The sequence below is a fragment of the Euprymna scolopes genome, chromosome 1 (assembly GCF_053919585.1).
Source record: "Euprymna scolopes isolate OS-2025 chromosome 1, ASM5391958v1, whole genome shotgun sequence".
Lineage (NCBI taxonomy): Eukaryota > Metazoa > Mollusca > Cephalopoda > Sepiida > Sepiolidae > Euprymna > Euprymna scolopes.
The window spans coordinates 73739620-73758854 of record NC_136482.1 but is presented as its reverse complement, the minus strand read 5'-3'; the positions used below and the strand labels follow the sequence as shown (position 1 = coordinate 73758854).

Below are 19235 nucleotides of genomic sequence, written 5' to 3'. Positions count from 1 at the left end.
AAATTTGACTATAGATTATTTCTACGTCGTTGATTTTATCTTCGGGCGACGTGTGTGCGCGTTTTCAGGCGATGCAATAATTCTGTGTGAATAAGTTCTCTGTAAATTACACGATGAAATGTATTGATTGAAACGGCATAGGAGAAAATATTTTCTGTTTTAGTGTTCGTGTTTTTTATCTTTTACTCTTTTTTGTAAACAAATTCATTCAAGTAACATTTATTCAAGTTAACGAGCGATAAATAGAATTATCCAAGGAGGAAAGATTTGAAGATGGGTATGCGTCTATTCGGACGCGATACACTGTAAATCGTATCTTCCAAAATCATTATAACTGTTCTAAAATCACAGGAAATATCCCTTCAATCGTCAAATATTATCATGATTTTTATTAAGCCTTAAACAATGGGCATGACTTACATAACGTGTATACGCACATACACACACATACACACACACACACACACACATATATATATATATATATATATATATATATATATATATATATATATATATATATGTGTGTGTGTAATGATGATACTTTCGTTGATTTCGACGTATGAGCTCAGCTACAACAACTTTTTCCGGAATTCCATACAGATAATTTTTTATAGTAGTGAAGTATTAGTGCAGAGCCAACCACACTTTTGGATATAAATGTTAATCTCAGTCGGCGCAATAACTGCCATAGGACAGAGCCGACAGTAGTCCTCAGATTTTACATAGTTTTATTTCCTGTAGACTAAAACTGAGTGCGCTTCTCTCCGATTGGATTAAACGCGCCCTCTGATATCAGCCTGGAAATTTCTACCTCAGCGCGCGTATATATATATATATATATATATATATATATATATATATATATATATATATATATATATATATTTAAATATATTATATAATTGGAACTCTAGAGAAGACTCTCTCTCTCTCTCTCTCTCTCTCTCTCTCTCTCTCTCTCTCTCTCTCTCTCTCTCTCTATCTCTCTCTTATAATGTTATCGACAGTTCCATCAACATTTTAAAGTCTCTCACTAGATAAGGAAAGGGGCCATAATATTCAAACGTGACCGAATCAATACAGTAAATGGACACTGCAAACGCGCTGGCATATTAAAGCTCTACTTAAATTGTTTCAAATCATCCAGTCAACGTCAACGACCGGACATTGTTTATCTGTCAAAGTAAAACCAGTTCAGTCGAAATTGTTATTTAATCAAACAGCTGCGTTAGTGGGGAGAAAAGGGTAAATGTGCACAGATTGATGGCCATTTTATCATCGTCATCGTCTTTGCTTACATTCCACAGACAAGAATCGTTTATCGTTAATCAAATATTAACAAATGTCACCAAAGATAGCTGCATATGCTAATGGTTGCCGATATTATCACATAAAACGTCGAGAATATAACTTTTTATATTAATAATTTTTATACCTAGAGATGCTTCATTCTTATGCGAAGGACATGATAATTACTACTGGTCGAGAGATTCAAACCCATTCACTATATATATATATATATATATATATATATATATATATATATATATATATATATATACGTGTGTGTGTGTGTGTGTGTGTGTGTGTGTGTGTGTGTGTGTGTATCGTACGGAATGGTCAGGCTAAAATGAATTGAATTAGCGTTATCGAATGTGTTTTTTTTAATTTAGCCAAGTAACCAATCTCAGAATGCTATTACGTCTCCGGGATTAATATTTCTATTTACAATGTCACGGTTTTTCTGAAATTCAAATGAATTTTCTTTCTTTTGTTTTTGTTGTTCTGTTTTCGACAGAGGTGTCGCAATCCTTTTTTGAATGTGTCAAATTAAAAGGTTACCTTATTTTAAGATGTGTGTATTTGTAGTAATTTTTCTATTTCTATTTTACATCTTGGTTTAGCTAAGTTATTTATTTAATTATTTTGTTTTATCTTATTTCTTGTTTATCATTATCCTAAAGTGAAGTTTATTCCCTGTATACAGTTGTTTGTTATTTCACCTATACAGTGTAATAGTTTAATATCGTTATCAAATATTAACAAATTACCTTAAAGTTTTTATCTTTAAAGTTTAGAATTTCAAACTTTTTATTTAGATATATTTTGCATGGGTCTTCTAAATTTCTGCATGTACTGGATTTCCCTTCTATTTTTAACTAATTATTGGCGACCTTCCACATTCTTTAACCTAATAGGTCGGTTGTGCTGTTATTATTTGCTGTGTTTTGTTATTGAATGTGATGTTCTGCAATTACAGCTTTTCTCTGCATTATTATCTGTCTTATTTCTATTTGAATGATTGTTAATTAAGGTTTGGGTTATTATTATTATTTTTAATGGCCATATTATTGTCATTCTTTGTATTATTTTTATATTTGCTGCATTTTTTACACATTTTATTCTTTTTCTCTTCTACTAGCATTTAGTAATTAATTATGTACTTTTAATATCATTTCTAAATTTTCGCAATACTCGTAGGACAGTTTTAGGTTATTTTATGAAATATTTTGGACAAAGAAAGTGCTTTCAATAAGATTTGGGGATTTCTTGTCAAGTTTTACTTTTAGTATCTGATCATGTATATACCAGATTTGGTTTTATTCTAATTTTCATTTTATCATAATTATTAGTGTTTTGTTGATTTTGTGATAGTATTGTATCCATTATATACAGTTCTAAAAAGAACTGCTATAAATGTTGAAATGAAAAAAAAATTAAAAATAGATAAATGTTATAAGAATAAAAGATTACAATAAATGCGTAGCAGAAGAAATAAAAAAAACTAAACAAATAATATTTAATAAAACCAAGAAGAATGCTGAAAGAAAGACAAAGATAAAAGCTCCATTTAAGTCCACTTTTTTGTAAGATATTCAGCGCAAGAACTCTTTCTTCTATCAGAATGAAAAATATTGTCCTTTCTCCTTCTATGAGCTTAAAGTCAGGCAGAACTCGTATGAACAGAATTTCTTGGCAGAAACTTCTCAGTTGTGATACGCTTTATCTCGGGACTGCTTCCATCTTGATTACAATTTGACCGTCTTCAAATTGAACGTCCGGAAATTTTCAATAAGAAATAAAATGCAATTTATACCATTGATCAATTTTTGTACTCTCATAGTATTTTTTTTGTAATTCGGTTAACAATCATTTTCGTCTCAATAACCCTTATCCTAGAGAGGCTATTGGCCTTGCAAAGTAGAGACCTATCAGTAAAACGTAAGTGTGAACAAGGCAAACAAAACAAGGAAATAAATAAGAAGTTGGGAAGATAAAAAAAAGGAACGAAAAGATAAAACAGAAAAAAAGAAACAAAAAACAACAAATATTGTACAAACAACAAATATTTTACAAAATGCAAAAGATAAAAAAATGTTCGAAAATAAAAAGTGAAGAATGGATAAAATATGTTATAATATATAAAAAACAAAAAAATATAAAGAAGTTGTAAACAAAAAACAATGGTTGAGCATATAATTTTATTGTGCTTCTTTCTAAAATGAAAAAAGTGTTTCCCGTTTGATTGACGACCATATTTCAAAGGCCATTCGTTGACCAACACGCCGCAAACACGAATAAAATGTTAATCAAATTGTTAGTTACACAACCCCATATTTCATGAGCTGAGAAAAACAACATGGTGGACATAATTCAAACGAGTGTGAGTTCAGCTTTCGCTTGCGGGCAAAAATGCATGGGGTTAAAACTAAAAGTTGACATTCGCCCTGGGGTCACGTGCGTCGAGTAGACAACACAGACAAGCATAACGGGACCGAACAATAACATGAATAATTCAAAGTAAACAAAGAAACAAAGGCATCGATAAAAAAAAATAATGGAAGATAAATTGGTATTTTATTTAAATTAAAAAATAAGAACTCATAATAGCGAGATACGGCCATTTAACTTGCGTGTTTAGTGATCTACTATCTTAAACTTAATTGTGACAGACCAACAAATATTTCGTTGTTGACAAGCATGACAGTTCAACGAAAATACGTGACAAACAATAAAAATGGTATTAAAACCCTTGGCATTACAGACCAAGGAAAATATTTTTCGAACTTATGCGTCATGGATCAGCAAAAATTTTCTTTTTATATTAAGTGTATCGAATCGGCGAAAATACTACTACAAAATAAAATGCGATTTAAAATTTAAGCTTAACAGACGAATGAAAATGCCATTTTAAACTTATTTTTAACAGAGTAACAAAACTGTAGCAGACGAACTTGCAATAGGCACAGTAGCAGGAGTTACTTCTCGTGGTTCGAGATTTGAAATCCATTTCCTCTCTCAATCACGTGACCGAGTACATAAAAGACGAAACCGGCAACTTTTCCTTCTCTTTCACCCTGGCTTTCGCTGGCAGCAGACATTCGTCTGGGTCTTTGGCTCCAGACTAACATGAGTACAAAAAGCTAACATGGCTGTCATCAAAACTTGTTTCCACGTGCACTTCACACAGGTACTCCTTTCTATCACGAGACACCAACCCTTTGCCCCGTCTCTACTATCGGATGCACGCTCCTACAACAGGTAAATGCATTAAAAACTTTTCTCTCTTTTTCAACAGCCCTGTCGGATATCTAATCTACGTTCCCCCATTAGAAACTCTTTTCATGACTACTATAAATATAAGTGCGCACGGACACTAAACTCTCCTATTAACCCGTTTCTCTCTTGTATACGCTACTAACGAAGATGATAAATTCATTAAATATTAAAATGAGACTCCTTTTCATTATTAACTAAAAACTATGCCAAACGTAGACATGACACAGCAAAGAAATTTTGTTTCGAATATCAGTCTGATTGATCGACCGACGAACAAATCATTTATAGAATTGGACAATTCTAAAATAAGATGCATCCATTCAATCGGTAGAGTCAACGGGAAATGCTATTTTAAGCATAAGTGTGACAGCCGACCGACCGCCTGACACACTGACAAACATACCGATAAACACAACCTCTAACAAATGAATTTGGACGTATCTATAAAAGAAAGTAGAAGTTGTTCATTTAGAGGTTTTTAATAATGAGGATTGTCACTTTTTAAATTGTTGTAGACGAATTGTAATATTTAACACGTCTCTCCCTCTTTTTCTTCTCTTGAGAAGCATTCTAATATATTTTCTCTATTTATAATATAGATCCCTTTTAGTGGATCGATAACTTTCGGGTAGCCTACATTCTTATTTAGTCAATAGAAATGCGAAATCCATTTCAAATTTAATTTATTTGTGTGAAAGGTGTGTATTTGTTTTTGTTTTTTAAACACGTGCACTTGTTTTCAAAGGTCATATGAGGAGGCGTGGATTTGTCGTATGAACGGGTAGGTAAAAATATTTTTTTTTAGTTTCCACGTATGCTACTATGTTAACAGAAATATATAATGTAAGTCTTTGAGATTAAAATGCATCAAACTGCATCCTACCGCCTTGTTCGTTTGTCTATTCGCTCATGATCGGACGTTCAAGAAGCAGTTATATACATTGTTTTTTTAATGTCCCATTTTTGTGGTAATTTCCAAATGGCTATCATACTTCTTAAATCGATAGAAATGTGAAATCGGATTAAAATTCAAACTATATCTTCTAAGCGTGCAACGTTGTTTAAAAAAATTGGGTCATTTTTCAAAATTTATAAAACAACCTTTGTCTCATCGCCGCAATGTTGCACTACTGTGTATGTTTTACACGTACTTTGATGGAATGTACTCTTATGAACTCGTAGCACTTGTGTTCCCTCAACATATATATACTCTCTACTAATCTGACAATCAGCAAGATAAATCCCTGTCAGTGTTGAGTTCTCTAGATACCGGAATAGCTGCTACTCTAATAGTTTCCTTCCAGAATGCTAGACTTCGGAATTCTCTACTTGTTTTCTGCTTTACTGTCTGTACTAACATACGGAAATTTAAATATTAGGCGAAAAGATATCTTGCGGCTTAAATCTCCGCACAGTTAGTGGAAAGGGGTAAAACAAATTGCGTACACTTGCTTACATATAAGCGTACGTATAAACTTCAAAATAAGAAGTAAAACACATATAGAATATAAATCTTTATCGTAATATACATATACATATATATATATATGTATATTACGATAAAGATTTATATTCTATACTAATATAATATATATATATATATATATATATATATACATATATTATCTTAACATTTATTTTAACAGTGCTAAATATTGTAGAGCGTTTTAAAATGTTATTGGTTTCATACGTTATGCTATTAATTTAAGATTGTTGGGTTTTAATAAAGATAATCTAGCAACCTATTTTCTTTATATTATTGCTGTAATTTCCCTCTGGAAAAAAGTACCATAGGTTTGCAACAGCAGATGATACATACAAATAAATACAGCTAGGATAATAGCCACTATTCTATGTAGCTTTTGAACACTTTTGCAGACACATGCCAACGTAATAATAAAATGCTACATTACATCCTAGGAACACATCGCAACATCGTTAGAGGAAGGAGTACCTATTTTCCTCTAGACTTACCATCGCCACCAGTTGACACCGGGAGGAAGTCTACACGGTCCACAGATTCTATGCTTGCATCGGCCATAACTGCCTCATTTTTTTTTTTTTTTTTTTTTTACACAGTGATCACCACTTATCAAGGCCCGGAAGCCACTCAGGGATAAGGGTTATTGTAAGTCCATCACGTTAGTGAGGAGATTTTATAAAGTGTTTAATTAGGGGGGCGGCTCATTAGGAATTTGTTAACATTAGACTTGAAGACATCCAAGTTGTAGTCCGGAGGGAAGCAGGCAGACGGAACAGAGTTCCACAGGCGTGCAGTTCTAAGAAAGAAGCTTTGCTCATGAAATCCGCGTTTTGATTTAGGCACAGATATAGAGTGCCTCATACACATATACCATTATATTTCCCGTTCATACATTATCTTTCCTGTAGTAAAATAAAAAAAAAATTAAAATCCGCTACCTCTAATTTTTTACCCCCTAATTTTCTTCTGAAATTAGGTCATTCTAAACGAACAATTCTGAACATTACAATATGGCGTTGCTAGAACAGATAAGTATTCATACAGCGTCAATTTTAGTTAATAGATACTTAATTTTCAACATATTACAACATCGAATGAATCGTCTGTCGCTTTTACGTAACTAATGACTGTTTATCTTTTCTGATAATAGTAAAACATTCACAAACATATATTTACTGCTAGATTTGAGGTCGTTGACGACAAATGTAAAGAACATGCGGGTAGTTGTTGACATACATTATATTAGTCGCAGTTTAATGATTAATGTTTGCTTATTTTTTCCCGTAACATATCTAATTATGCACATTAACTAATCTGTTAGGATAATACTTCCTTATATTATTATAATCGCTTACAAGAGGAGAGCGATGTTTGCACAAAACATATATGCTACGGTTTGATAATTAATTTTTATTTATTATTTTTATTGATAGATTTTGGACATTTACTGGAGTTCAGTAAAATAATCATGTGATTATTTAGAAACTCATTACTAATGTGAGGAGAGGATACTGTTTTCCAATTACTGCCTACATTCACCTATCCAATTAATAGCAGATGCTGTAAAAATAGAAAATTTAATACGTACTTCATACCTTCAAACTTAATAAGTACTTAATACCTTAAAATTATTCTAATGTTTTACAAATACTGGCAACTTATTTTTAACAATTACGCATGCATAAGTAACAGGATATACATAACGTCTTTTAACACTCATTAATCACACAAACATAAATTAAATCAACTTTAAAACATGATGCAATTTTGCTAAAAAGGTATAGAATCTTTGAAGTCTTCATAATCGCTAAAAATTATTAAAATTAAATGCTCGAACCCTTAAAATATTACTACTCTAACAAAAGGTTTGAAAATTATTGGCATTTTTACACGCGCTGCTAACTCTGTAAGCAAACACATATTGTTCTTTTCTTGGTCGGACGAAACACTCTCCAAATATACACACAGACTTGGTTTGGGAATGTAAATATGCAAAAACAAAAAAACAACACGCCCCCCCCCTGAAAAAAACGGCTCTAAAATAAAAAGTAATATTTTTACCAATATTTCATTTTCTATTTATGAGCGATTATTACGACTTTAATGGTGCTATGTTTGTTTTGTTTAGGTTTTTTTTTGTATTTTTAATTCCCATTTGAATATATGTGTTTTTTTTTTTTTAGTTTTTGCTTTTCTTGCGTCTTGTATTCCTGTTTGATTTGATTTAATCCTATCCTATTGACCATTACTTAGGCTTCAAAGCGGTGACTTATGTCGATACTTTCTTTTTAGAACTGAATAAACGCTTTTAAATAAGTTAAAACACAAAAATATTATGAAAATAGGTTTCAAAGTATATTTTATTGGCTACGGAAACACTTAATTGTTATATATTTGATTTTACCACTTTTACTTTTTGTGGAGTGTTTTATTATTTGGAAGATATGCTAGAACTACGTTTAGAAAAAATGCGTGGAGTATACCGAAAAGATAAAAGATGTCCGACTTGAAAGATACTTTCATCGGAGGAAGGCAGTTATCTGCTACTGATTTCGCTCAATCAGTGAGAATCCCTAACTTTGAAAATTTCTGTTTTTACTTATTATTATTTTTCTAATGGACTATTTTTCGTAATTTTTTTAAGTTACACTAATTTAAGCATGAAAAATAAATACATAATAATGTTTTTCCCTTAAATGTTTTTTTAGAATTCGCCAGTACCAGCAGGTTATCCCCCCCCCAACCAACTCTAATCGGCATTAACCAACACTTCTGACAATCACAGACAGTGACTTCCACTAGCTGGCACTGGAAAACGAACTCCGACAGTGGAAGCCAGATTATTTCATTTGGGCCACGGCCGTTAGTTTCTGCTATTTCCCAGATACGGCAGTGGATACCAAGAACAACCGCAATTTAATTTGTTTTCGAGGCGGGTCTTTTAACGATTCTGTTCTAGATTTGTGCCATTCTTCCACCAGGCAACGCTGGTTACCGGGTCCTGCTAGTAATTATTAACATAGCGTATGAAACCAGTAACCACATTTTAAAAGGATTAACGTAATACTATTTTATCCTGTGACGCTTCTACCGTCGCGAAATTGAAATTGTTAACGTCTTTCCTGAAACAGTGAGGGTGTGTTCTTTTGGTGTTCCACTTACACGTTTCTCGAGTATCTTTTGAAAATCTGTTCTTTTCTCCAGTTTTTGTTCATTCATTTTGTCACCTTAAGCTTATTCGACGGGAAATCGAAAATATGCGTGATACATATGGAACATGCAATAACTTTTTTTTAATAATAAAAGATTATTAGAAAATTGACAAATATAAAATTATAATTAAGCAGAAAATTATTCTATTTAAAAAAATGTTTACTTAAATGAGAAAATGTTGTTTCAGTACAAACGCACCATATATGTGTGTGTGTGTGTATGTGTGTGTATTTGTATGTTTATATGTGTGTATGTATGTATGTATGTACGTTGCGTGTGTATTTAGAGAATGTTTTTTCATAAATGATTCAATGCATGTTCTATATGTATCACGAATATTTTCGATTATTATTTTGAGTTAAATATGAAGATCTATCGATATATTGCAAAAACTAACAATTCCATATTTCATAAAGTAGTGAGATATAGCTAAGTATTTATGTATATTTTTGATGACGTAAACTATTTTCAAGTCGACTTATTTTGCCTTTAAAAAGTTTAGCCTCGCGTGAAGCAAAACTTACAAGAATAGATACAACGTAAAATACCTCAGTAAAATATCGAGATATTTCCGCATCAGTGTTTATATGGGTAATTCGTTGAAATATATGTATAATATAATATAATATATTTTAATATATTTTAATATGTAATTAATTATAAGCAATGTGGCATTTACATCAACAGTGCTCAATACATAAGTAAATCTGAATAGATATGAAAATAGGCTTGGATTAATATGTGCATACATAAATGTGAATTGATTAGTAAACATACTGTATATATTGATATATAGACAGCTAGATAGGTAGATAATATAATAGTCTTTTTCATTTTGTGATTTATGATTTTAAAAGGCGTCGATGTTAATACATTTTGAAGCGAAATGAAGTTTTTATGACACTTGTCTTTCGTGACATTCACTTCCGAAAAAGTTAACATAAAAAAGCAATAATCTGTCAATTCGAATTAGAAATACTTTTTAATTTCTTTCACATATGACAGCCGAACATAATAGAAGATCAGATTTTTACGATAACTGGTAATCTACTTTCTTAAGAGATTGGGTTAAGTTGGCATTTTAAACTTCTTTCAAGAAAGATAGATTCATAGACTAATAGATAAATGTCCAGCGCATGTGATCAGTATATCATTCGAAATAGATATCCACAGAATAATATCGGGTCTCCATACTAGTATATATATATATATATATATATATATATATATATATATATATATATATGTATATATATATATATAAAGGTATGTATATATAAATTAATGTATATATAAATTAATGTATATATAAATATATGTATATTTCATTAAATATAAATTTTCATGATAAATATGACGATTACATCAGCCTGTGTCTGTCAGAAGTGAAGAAGGTTATTCGGAAGTTGGAAAAGATCGGAAAAGGAATTAATAGACAAAAAACGTCTATTTTATTTCATAAAATATGTTTAAGAGAAAAAATACTGTCTAATTATACATATATTTATATGTATATATATTTATATGTATATATATATTTATCTCTCTCTCTCTCTATATATATATATATATATATATATATATATATATATATATATATTTACAAAAGGCATCACCACATTATCAAGGCCCAGAGGCCACTCAAGGATAAGGGTTAAAGAGTGTACAGTAGAAATTGGTCAATATAGTAATCATTAGTAATGAAAATTTGGTAAATTTGATAACTTATATGGAACGGCTCATCAAGAACTTATTTACTTTAGACTTGAACACAACCATATTGTAGTCAGCCGGAAAGAAGGAAAACGGAAGACAATTCCACAGGCGTGCAGTTCTAAGAAAGAAGCTTTGTTCATGGAATCTACGTTTAGGTTTAGGCATAGATAAAGAGTGGGGGAAATTATTGATAGTGTTTACAGCTAGACGAGTGTTTCTTGTGAAAGTTTGGCGAGGGGGGACCATAGATTGAAGCTCAGTTGAACACTTTCCATGAAAATAACGATACATCAGAGACAAACTCGCAACATCTCTTCTGTGAGATAGAGGTTGCAAGGAGGAGAAAAGGACATCTCCTACGAGGCTACGAAGTCTATTTTGAACTCTATCAAGGCAGGACAAGTCCTTTCTAGCAGCTCTTGCCCAGATGTGGCAACAGTATTCCATCCTTGGACGTACCTGGCTCTTATATAGATAGAGAATAGCATCAGCAGTGAGATATCTACTGGATCGATAGAAAGATCCCACCATTTTTCCAGCGGCCTTGGCAACAGATTTGATATATGTGTTCCATTTAAGATCAGGAGTAATGGTCAAGCCCAGAAGCTTGTCAAAACTTGAGGCCTCCTGAAGACGAGAGCCATTCATTTCAATTGATGACAAATGTGGATTAGAATGTTGATGATGTAAAGAGAGAAGCTTGGTTTTAGATGGATTAAAAGTAACCAGCCACTCCTTTCCCCATTGTACTACGTGCTCAAGATCAGAAGAGAGAGAATTGGAGAGAACTTGATCGTTTACTGTCTTAGATGTGGTACCATAAATGGTAGTGTCGTCAGCATAAATGTCTACAAATGATGTAAGGATATGATTTGGAAGATCATTAATGTAGATCAGGAAAAGAGTTGGGCCCAGGATGGATCCCTGAGGGACACCGGCATTAATACTGTGAGCTTCTGATTTTTGCCCCTCAACTACTACTCTTATGAACCTATCAGAAAGAAATGATTTAATAATTGAGAAGACTTTTCCAGCTATACCATAGCTAGCGATCTTATGAAGTAAACCTTTATGCCATACCCTATCAAAGGCTTTAGATATGTCAAGAGCAATTGCCCTAGAAAGATTGCCACCGTCGAGAGATTTGCTAATCCTATGCGATATAACTGTAAGGACATCTGCTGTAGATCTAGCAGAACGGAAACCATATTGAGTGTCACTAAGAAGGTTATTTTTGTTGAGATGTTTGATTACTTCTGTATTTAACACAGATTCTAGCAACTTACTCATGACGCACAGGAGACTTATTGGCCTGTACTGAGAGGGGGATGAGCGATCACCTGAATTCTTAAATACAGGGCATACTGATGAGATTTTCCAGGGAGATGGGAAACTATTCTCCTTAAGACAACGTTTAAACAGTTTTGTAAGTATGGGCGCTAGTTCAGGTTGAAGTTTTTTGAGTACTATAATTGGAATACCATCAGGACCAGTTGCTTTACTCGAATCAAGGTTTTTGATTAGCTTGGCAACATCACGTACAGATATACGTATATCACATAGCGTGTTTTCTGATACAGGAGGAAATATTGGGGGTTGGCGGTATTGGTCGCAAAGGGTAGAATTAGCTGCAATGTTCTTGACAAAGAGTTTGGCTTTGTCTGATGCTGACGAGATTACCTCAGGTCCATTGATAATAGTTGGGGTGGAGCACACGCTTCTGTTCAGGATTCTGTTTGCTATTTGCCAAAACTGGTGGGAACCAAGCCGCTGCTCAGCTACTTTGGACTTAACAGATTGAGCATACAACTCTCTTGCGTTCCTTATTACTTTCTTACAATGGTTGCTGGCAGTCCTGAAAACGGCTTTAGTTTCCATACATCTATTACGTTTGAAGCAGTGGAAAAAGTGATTTCTGTGCGCAATGGCAGCAGCACATTCTGGAGAGAACCATGGCTGGCTGTTAGGTTTTTGCTGAAACTTTTTAGAGGGTATGAAATGGTCAATACCTACAATTAACCATTCAGTTAGGTCTAATACTATAGAGGACACATCCTTTTTAAACATGGAATGCAGAGGTAGATCAGATATAAATGTACGGAAGCTATCCCAGTCAGCCTTAGTGTATCGTATAGTGTACGATGAAGAGGTACGTCTGGGGACTTATTACATTTCATTTTTAATAATTTTATTATATATATATATATATATATATATATATATATATATATATATATATATATATATATATATATATATATTGATAAAAATAGTTGGTTCAAGGGTCTTCCAGGGAGCTTCATACTAGTATTAAGGCTTGCCGTAACTTCAATAGATGTTTATCTGAACCCATCTCAGTTGACAATGGTGTAAAGCAGGGTGATATACCAGCATCTACACTTTTTTATTTTGCCAATATGATTTGCTACGCCTTTAAAGATTGTTTTCTGGGTCTTTATTTGCATTCCAGATCACAGGTAAAAATCTTTGATCTTCGTCGCTCTAGGGTTATAATCAGGATTCGGTTCTGGGGTTCGGGAAGGAGTGAGACACTCTCTCGACAACAGCACATTTCTGCCCTCTTCTTTTCCAATCAACCACACCTGGCCTCTCGCCACTAATGTCACACCGCACAATCCGAACGTCAGCAATACAAAATTCTTTTCTAGAGAAGATGTTCACGACTCTTTTCTCTCTGCCCCCACCCAGGGAATTTTTCCCTGCTTTTATATCCTCCTATCTAGAAAAAAAGGAAGAAACAGGGAAAAAAATTAGCTTCTCCCATCATGCTCTGCCTTCCCAAGATGCCTTTCGCGTATACAAATGCGCTGGCCATCCTTTCCTTCTTCTTTCCCAAAGAGCGATGCAGATACGCCCGGTACATTTCTTTTTTTACTTCTTTTCTAACCATATACCCCACAGTCGCTTTCATGCTTCTTCAAGGGTAGGTCAGGTAGTGTTAAGATTCCCAGGTGGGTTTATGTCTCCAAACTGGATGATCCAAGTGTATGTGAAAAACTTCGTAGTTAATTCTAATGTTTTCGATGAATCATGGGTCCATTTATAAAATATACTATGTTATTGGTTTCCGCAAATCTAAACATCAGGATTGGTTTGATGATGATTATTCTGAAATAAATCTTAATTGCTAAAAGTTAGTTGCAGCATAAAATGTTTTCTACCTCTCATGAAATTCGAGAATTCCTCCAACAGTCACTTAAAGCAAACAAAGGTTTTCTCTAAAGGCGACTCCGCCAAATTAAAAATCAGTGGTGGGCTAAACTCTTCAATCAGATTCAGATGACTTTCGGTCGTAAAGACTCTGAGTGCATCATTTGTGTAAAAAGGCCTTTGGTCTTCAAATTAGAGATGCAATCAAGGAAGTAAATATTGGGAAGGCCCTAGGGCTTGATGGTATTCTTGTGGAAGTTCTCTTACATAGGAATGATAAGCTTGTTCATGAAATTCTTGATCTTATTACTGATGTCTAAAAAGATGCCCCTGCTCATTAGAACTGGATTGATGCAATTTCTATATTATTGTACAAGGGAAATGGGACCTAAGAGAGATTGTCGAAGTCATCGTGGGATAAATTTGTTGGAAGCAGTAGGCAAAGTATTTTCTAAAGTTCTACTCAATAAATTATTAAAGTATCTGTCCATCTGTCATTCCAGAAAGTTAAAGTGGCTTTTTTTCGGAGCAGAAAACCCGTAGACATGATCTTTTCTGCGCGGCAGTTGCAGGAAAAGTGTTCCACTTTATCATGTTTTTGTTGACCTGACTATTTGATACAGTGAAGAGAAATGCCCTATGGACAATTCTAAGAAGGTTGTGATACCCACGTCAATTTCTATGCTTCATAAGGGAACTCCACACTAATATGAAAACTTCCACCTGGTAGTTTGTATGTGGAACTAAATATTTTTGTCAACAACCAGAGGCTTGCTGTGGTTGACACATTCGTGTATTTAGGTAGCACTCTTGCCAGAAACAGAACCCTGGATATTGAGGTCAACTACAGAAAACAGCGTGCTACTTGGGCTTTTAGTAGTTTAGAGAGGCGAGTTTAGTCTGACAGAGGTATAACCCTTTGTACAAAGATTAGTGTCTATCAATCTTGTATTTTATCATCCTGCTTCTGAAGCTTGGACAACTTATGGTAGGCATATACAGGTCATGGAAAAAATACGCCAGAAATCTCTGAAATACATTCTGGCTATCAACTGGAACTCTTTCACGCCTGATATGGATGTCCTCAAGCTGACGTGTCATGCATTGGAAAATTGATTATACGTATTCAGAGGATGTGAGCTGGATAACTAACTATGTTTTATGGCGAAATTATCTAAGGAAAGTATCCACAATACAAACAAAAGAAACGCTTCAAGGACAACATCAAGGGTAATCTGAAAGCTACTAGTATTGATGTGTCTAGCTGGGAGAGTGGTTCCAGTGATCATTAAAAGTGGGTGGTACATCACAGTTGTAATAGCTTTGAGAAGAAAAATATTGCTGCGAGGAAATGACTATCCAGTAGAAAAATCTGTCAGATTTGTCAGAGGCTTTTGTGTTGAACCATGTTTGTGATTCATGTGCTTAGATGACTTTATCTAGAGCCGGTTTAGCGACCACATGGAAATCAGTCTTTCTTGGACGGGGAAAAACAAATGTGGTATATGCTCTTTCACCTGCAAATAAAACGGGGGTCTAAAGTGTCATATGAATGTCCATTTTGAGGATCCTGTTGTATCAGTAGAGAGCATGAGTTGTACAGCGGCGCATCTCCAATCTCGCTCCTGGACATTGTGTAACTTTCAGACACTATAGAATGCTCCTATCGCTCTTGGGATTTATAAACAATTGACCAACTAATAGATGGTCTGCAACAACAAAAAAGAAAACCGGTTTTCATCAAATTTTCGTCGTCTTTTCTATGGTAACAAATTTATCGCTCCACCCTATATATATATATATATATATATATAGAGAGAGAGAGAGAGAGAGAGAGAGAGAGGGGGGGGAGGAGAGAGAGAGGCCCAAAAAAACGGGCCCCGTGTACACTTTATGTGATATCTCAATTATGTATTCACCGATTAAACTTATTTTACAGGGCATGGCAGAATCAACGCCTGTGAGTACACCAAGACCCCAGTGTAAGCTGAGACAAAGAACACACTGTGTTAAATTTTACTACAAGATATGCTCGTTTAAGAAACTTCAACGCTGCCAGAGAGAATCGTTCAGGTCATTCGGGACGTCCCAAGAAGCGAACAGCCGAGCTGGTCGAAAAAGTGAGAGAATCTCTCAAGCAGAGTCCGAAACGCTCTGTGCGTAAGCGAAGTCAGCCCCTCGGTATGTCCCGTGAGACTTGCAGGACAGTGCTGGTGAACGATATCAGGGTTTACCCATACAGAATACAGACGCTGCAGACCCTTACAGCCTCAGACAAGAAGCAGAGGAGGGCTATGGCAGTCAAGATGCTCGAGAAGATCGAGGAGACACCAAGTTTCCTTAACCTCCTTTGGACCTCAATGGAGCCCACTTCCATCTTGATGGAAAGGCGAACTCCAATACAAATGTCTTCTGAGGGACTTCCAAACCCAATGAAGTAGCCACCAAGCCCCCTGCACTCTCCTAAGTACACGGTGTGGACTGCAATCTCGGCCAGAGGTATCGTCGGACCAATCTTCATCGAAGAATCTGGCGCAGCAGTGACAGTCACCAAGGAGCGGTATGTGGAGGTCCTCAAAACCTTCAAGAGTGAGCTCCAGACGATCTACCCGTCGCTCATGAGCAAGTTTTGGTTCAAGCAGGACGAAGCAAGTTCTCACACCTCAAACCTGTCCCGAGATTGGCTGAAAGAGAACTTCGGAGGCCGAGTGATCAGTCTCAAGACTGATTTTGAGTGGGCACCCCATAGCCCAGACCTAAGCCCCCAGATTTTTTTTGGGGGGGGCTTTCTTAAGGACAGAGTCTATGCAGGGAAACCCAGAACTATCACGGAACTCAAGGAAGCCATCAGGGAGCAGATGAGAGCCATTACCAATCCGGTCTGTAAGAACGTCATGGACAACTTCGTGCTGCGCCTCAAGAAATGCACGGAGCTAAATGGAGGCCATCTAAAACATATGCTGTAGAATGGAGTAAAAAAGACCAAATACCCTTGTGTTTTGATGTGATGCTTTGAATATAATAAGCTAGTTATGACCAAAGTTTCATTTCATTCGGTCAAAACCCTAAGAAACAGGGCCCAATTAGAGTTGGCGCCCGTTTTTTTTTGTTCTTTTTTGTCACCCTGTGTGTATATATATATATATATATATATATATATATATATATATATATATTGAGATATCTGTACTTCGATGGATTTAAGTGACACAAGCTTGTACAACACCAATGCCACTCGCTGAATCTCCATAAATATGACCCAATCATATTCAGCCAGCATCATATTTGGCATACTAAAAAGCGACTGTCGTATGAATCTGGGATCTGTGTCAAAACCAAGATAAGTGTCTACACGACCTGTGTTCTCTCTGTCTTACTTTACTAACCAGAGTGTGAAACAACACAGCGTAAGCACTTAAAGCAACTTGAGAGATTTCATCAGAAATGCTGCGCGCGAATTCTGAATGTTAAATGGCAATAACTAACGCCTGACACGGACATTCTTAAGAAAGCTGTTTGAACGTTGAAGCGATGGTTATATTGCTTGGATGGAAGCGTTGAAGCGATGGTTATGTTGCTCGGATGGAAGATACAAGACTGCCTAGGCAGTTGTTTACAGTGAGCTCAAAACAGAAAAACGTCTTCGGCCTGGTCCAAAGTCGCGCTTCAAAGATTGCATAAAACACGATCTTAAAGCCTTCAAGATTCCTGTTTTACAACGAATATATAACTGATGTTACAATTTTTCATGATCAGTTGCTTGTTCACTGGACGTTCAAAAACTGAAACATAATTTACTTTGCACTGCTAAAAAGCACGTACATTTTCAAGTCTTATAAAATTCTTTGCTGTTAATGAAAAAACAATTAAGGAATTTACGTGCAAATTTTGAACCTCTATATAAATTTGCACGTAAATTTCTTAATTGTTTTTTCATTAACAGCAAAGAATTTTATAAGACTTGAAAATGTACATGTTTTTTGAACAGTATCAACTTACCCACAGTGGAATTATTATTATTAGCAGTAGTTGTATTAGCATTATTATTAGCATTATTATTATTATTATTATTATTATTATTATTATAATTATTATTATTATTAGCATTATTAGTAGTAACATTATTAGTTGCAGCATTATTAGTAGTATATATATTCATTTTTTTTTTCAGGGATTTACAAATCTCCCCCTTGACAGACTAAAACATGGGGGAGTCAATATGACAGGATTTCAACTACTCGACCCTGACAATCAAGAATTAAAGAATTTCCTACGAATATCTGAAGACATCGACCGAGTCCGATGCCCGGTGGCGGATGGCAACTGGACGAGCGTAAGTAATCACCTCTTTCTATATTTATTTAGGAAACGTTTAAGAGTGAAATGAGAGTTAAGATGTTACCCCCCCTTATTTTATCCATTAGCAACGCCTCGGACAATCTATTCATCTCATTAACCCTATCTTCTGGTGCTTTAGTTTCCATAAGTTGTCGCTTATTAGTAAATTTGTGAAATTTATGTTTGTGACTAATGTTTACATTTATATTAAATATTTTTCACATATATTTCTTGTAAATATCGAGCACTTAATAAGAGAGAATTACTTTTTAATTATACACGCACATAAACATTTATATATATACATTTATATATATATATATATATATATATATATATCGTCAAGAATGAGAGTTCATATTTGTTTTAATTTGAATAAAATAAAATACGCATCAAGTTCGCTTGAAAGCCAAATCACAACGTAATATAAGGAAAATAAACAAATATTTTACTTGTTTGAAATTTATCACAAATATATTTCAGAGGTATACTCCATCTTCAGTTTGTTTTATTTCTTTTTTCCTTTTCTTCTTCCTTGCTATGTTGTAAAGTTTCTATATGAACATCATTCTGGACGTTATTCTCGCGTTGCCTACGCACAGTTAAAACATTTCAAAATACAACCGCTACATACAACGTGCGTTTTGTTTTCCCCCCTTTTCTTTTTCCTTGCCATGTTGTAATGTTTGAAAAAGAAGTCTATTTGTAAGGAGCCGCACGTTGTATGTAGCGGTTATATTTTGAAATGTTT

At 34.4% G+C, this 19235-nt stretch overlaps 1 protein-coding gene across 1 annotated transcript in view; it reads left to right on the top strand.

The window, feature by feature from the left end:
* The window catches only part of LOC145242098 (glutamate receptor 2-like), a 1575989-nt gene that overhangs the window by 1339158 nt on the left and 217596 nt on the right, over positions 1 to 19235 (top strand). The window contains exon 6 of the mRNA XM_080105053.1: positions 18318 to 18479. Within this exon, the coding sequence (XP_079961179.1) occupies positions 18318 to 18479 (162 nt within the window). The remainder of the gene's footprint in view (positions 1 to 18317; positions 18480 to 19235) is intronic.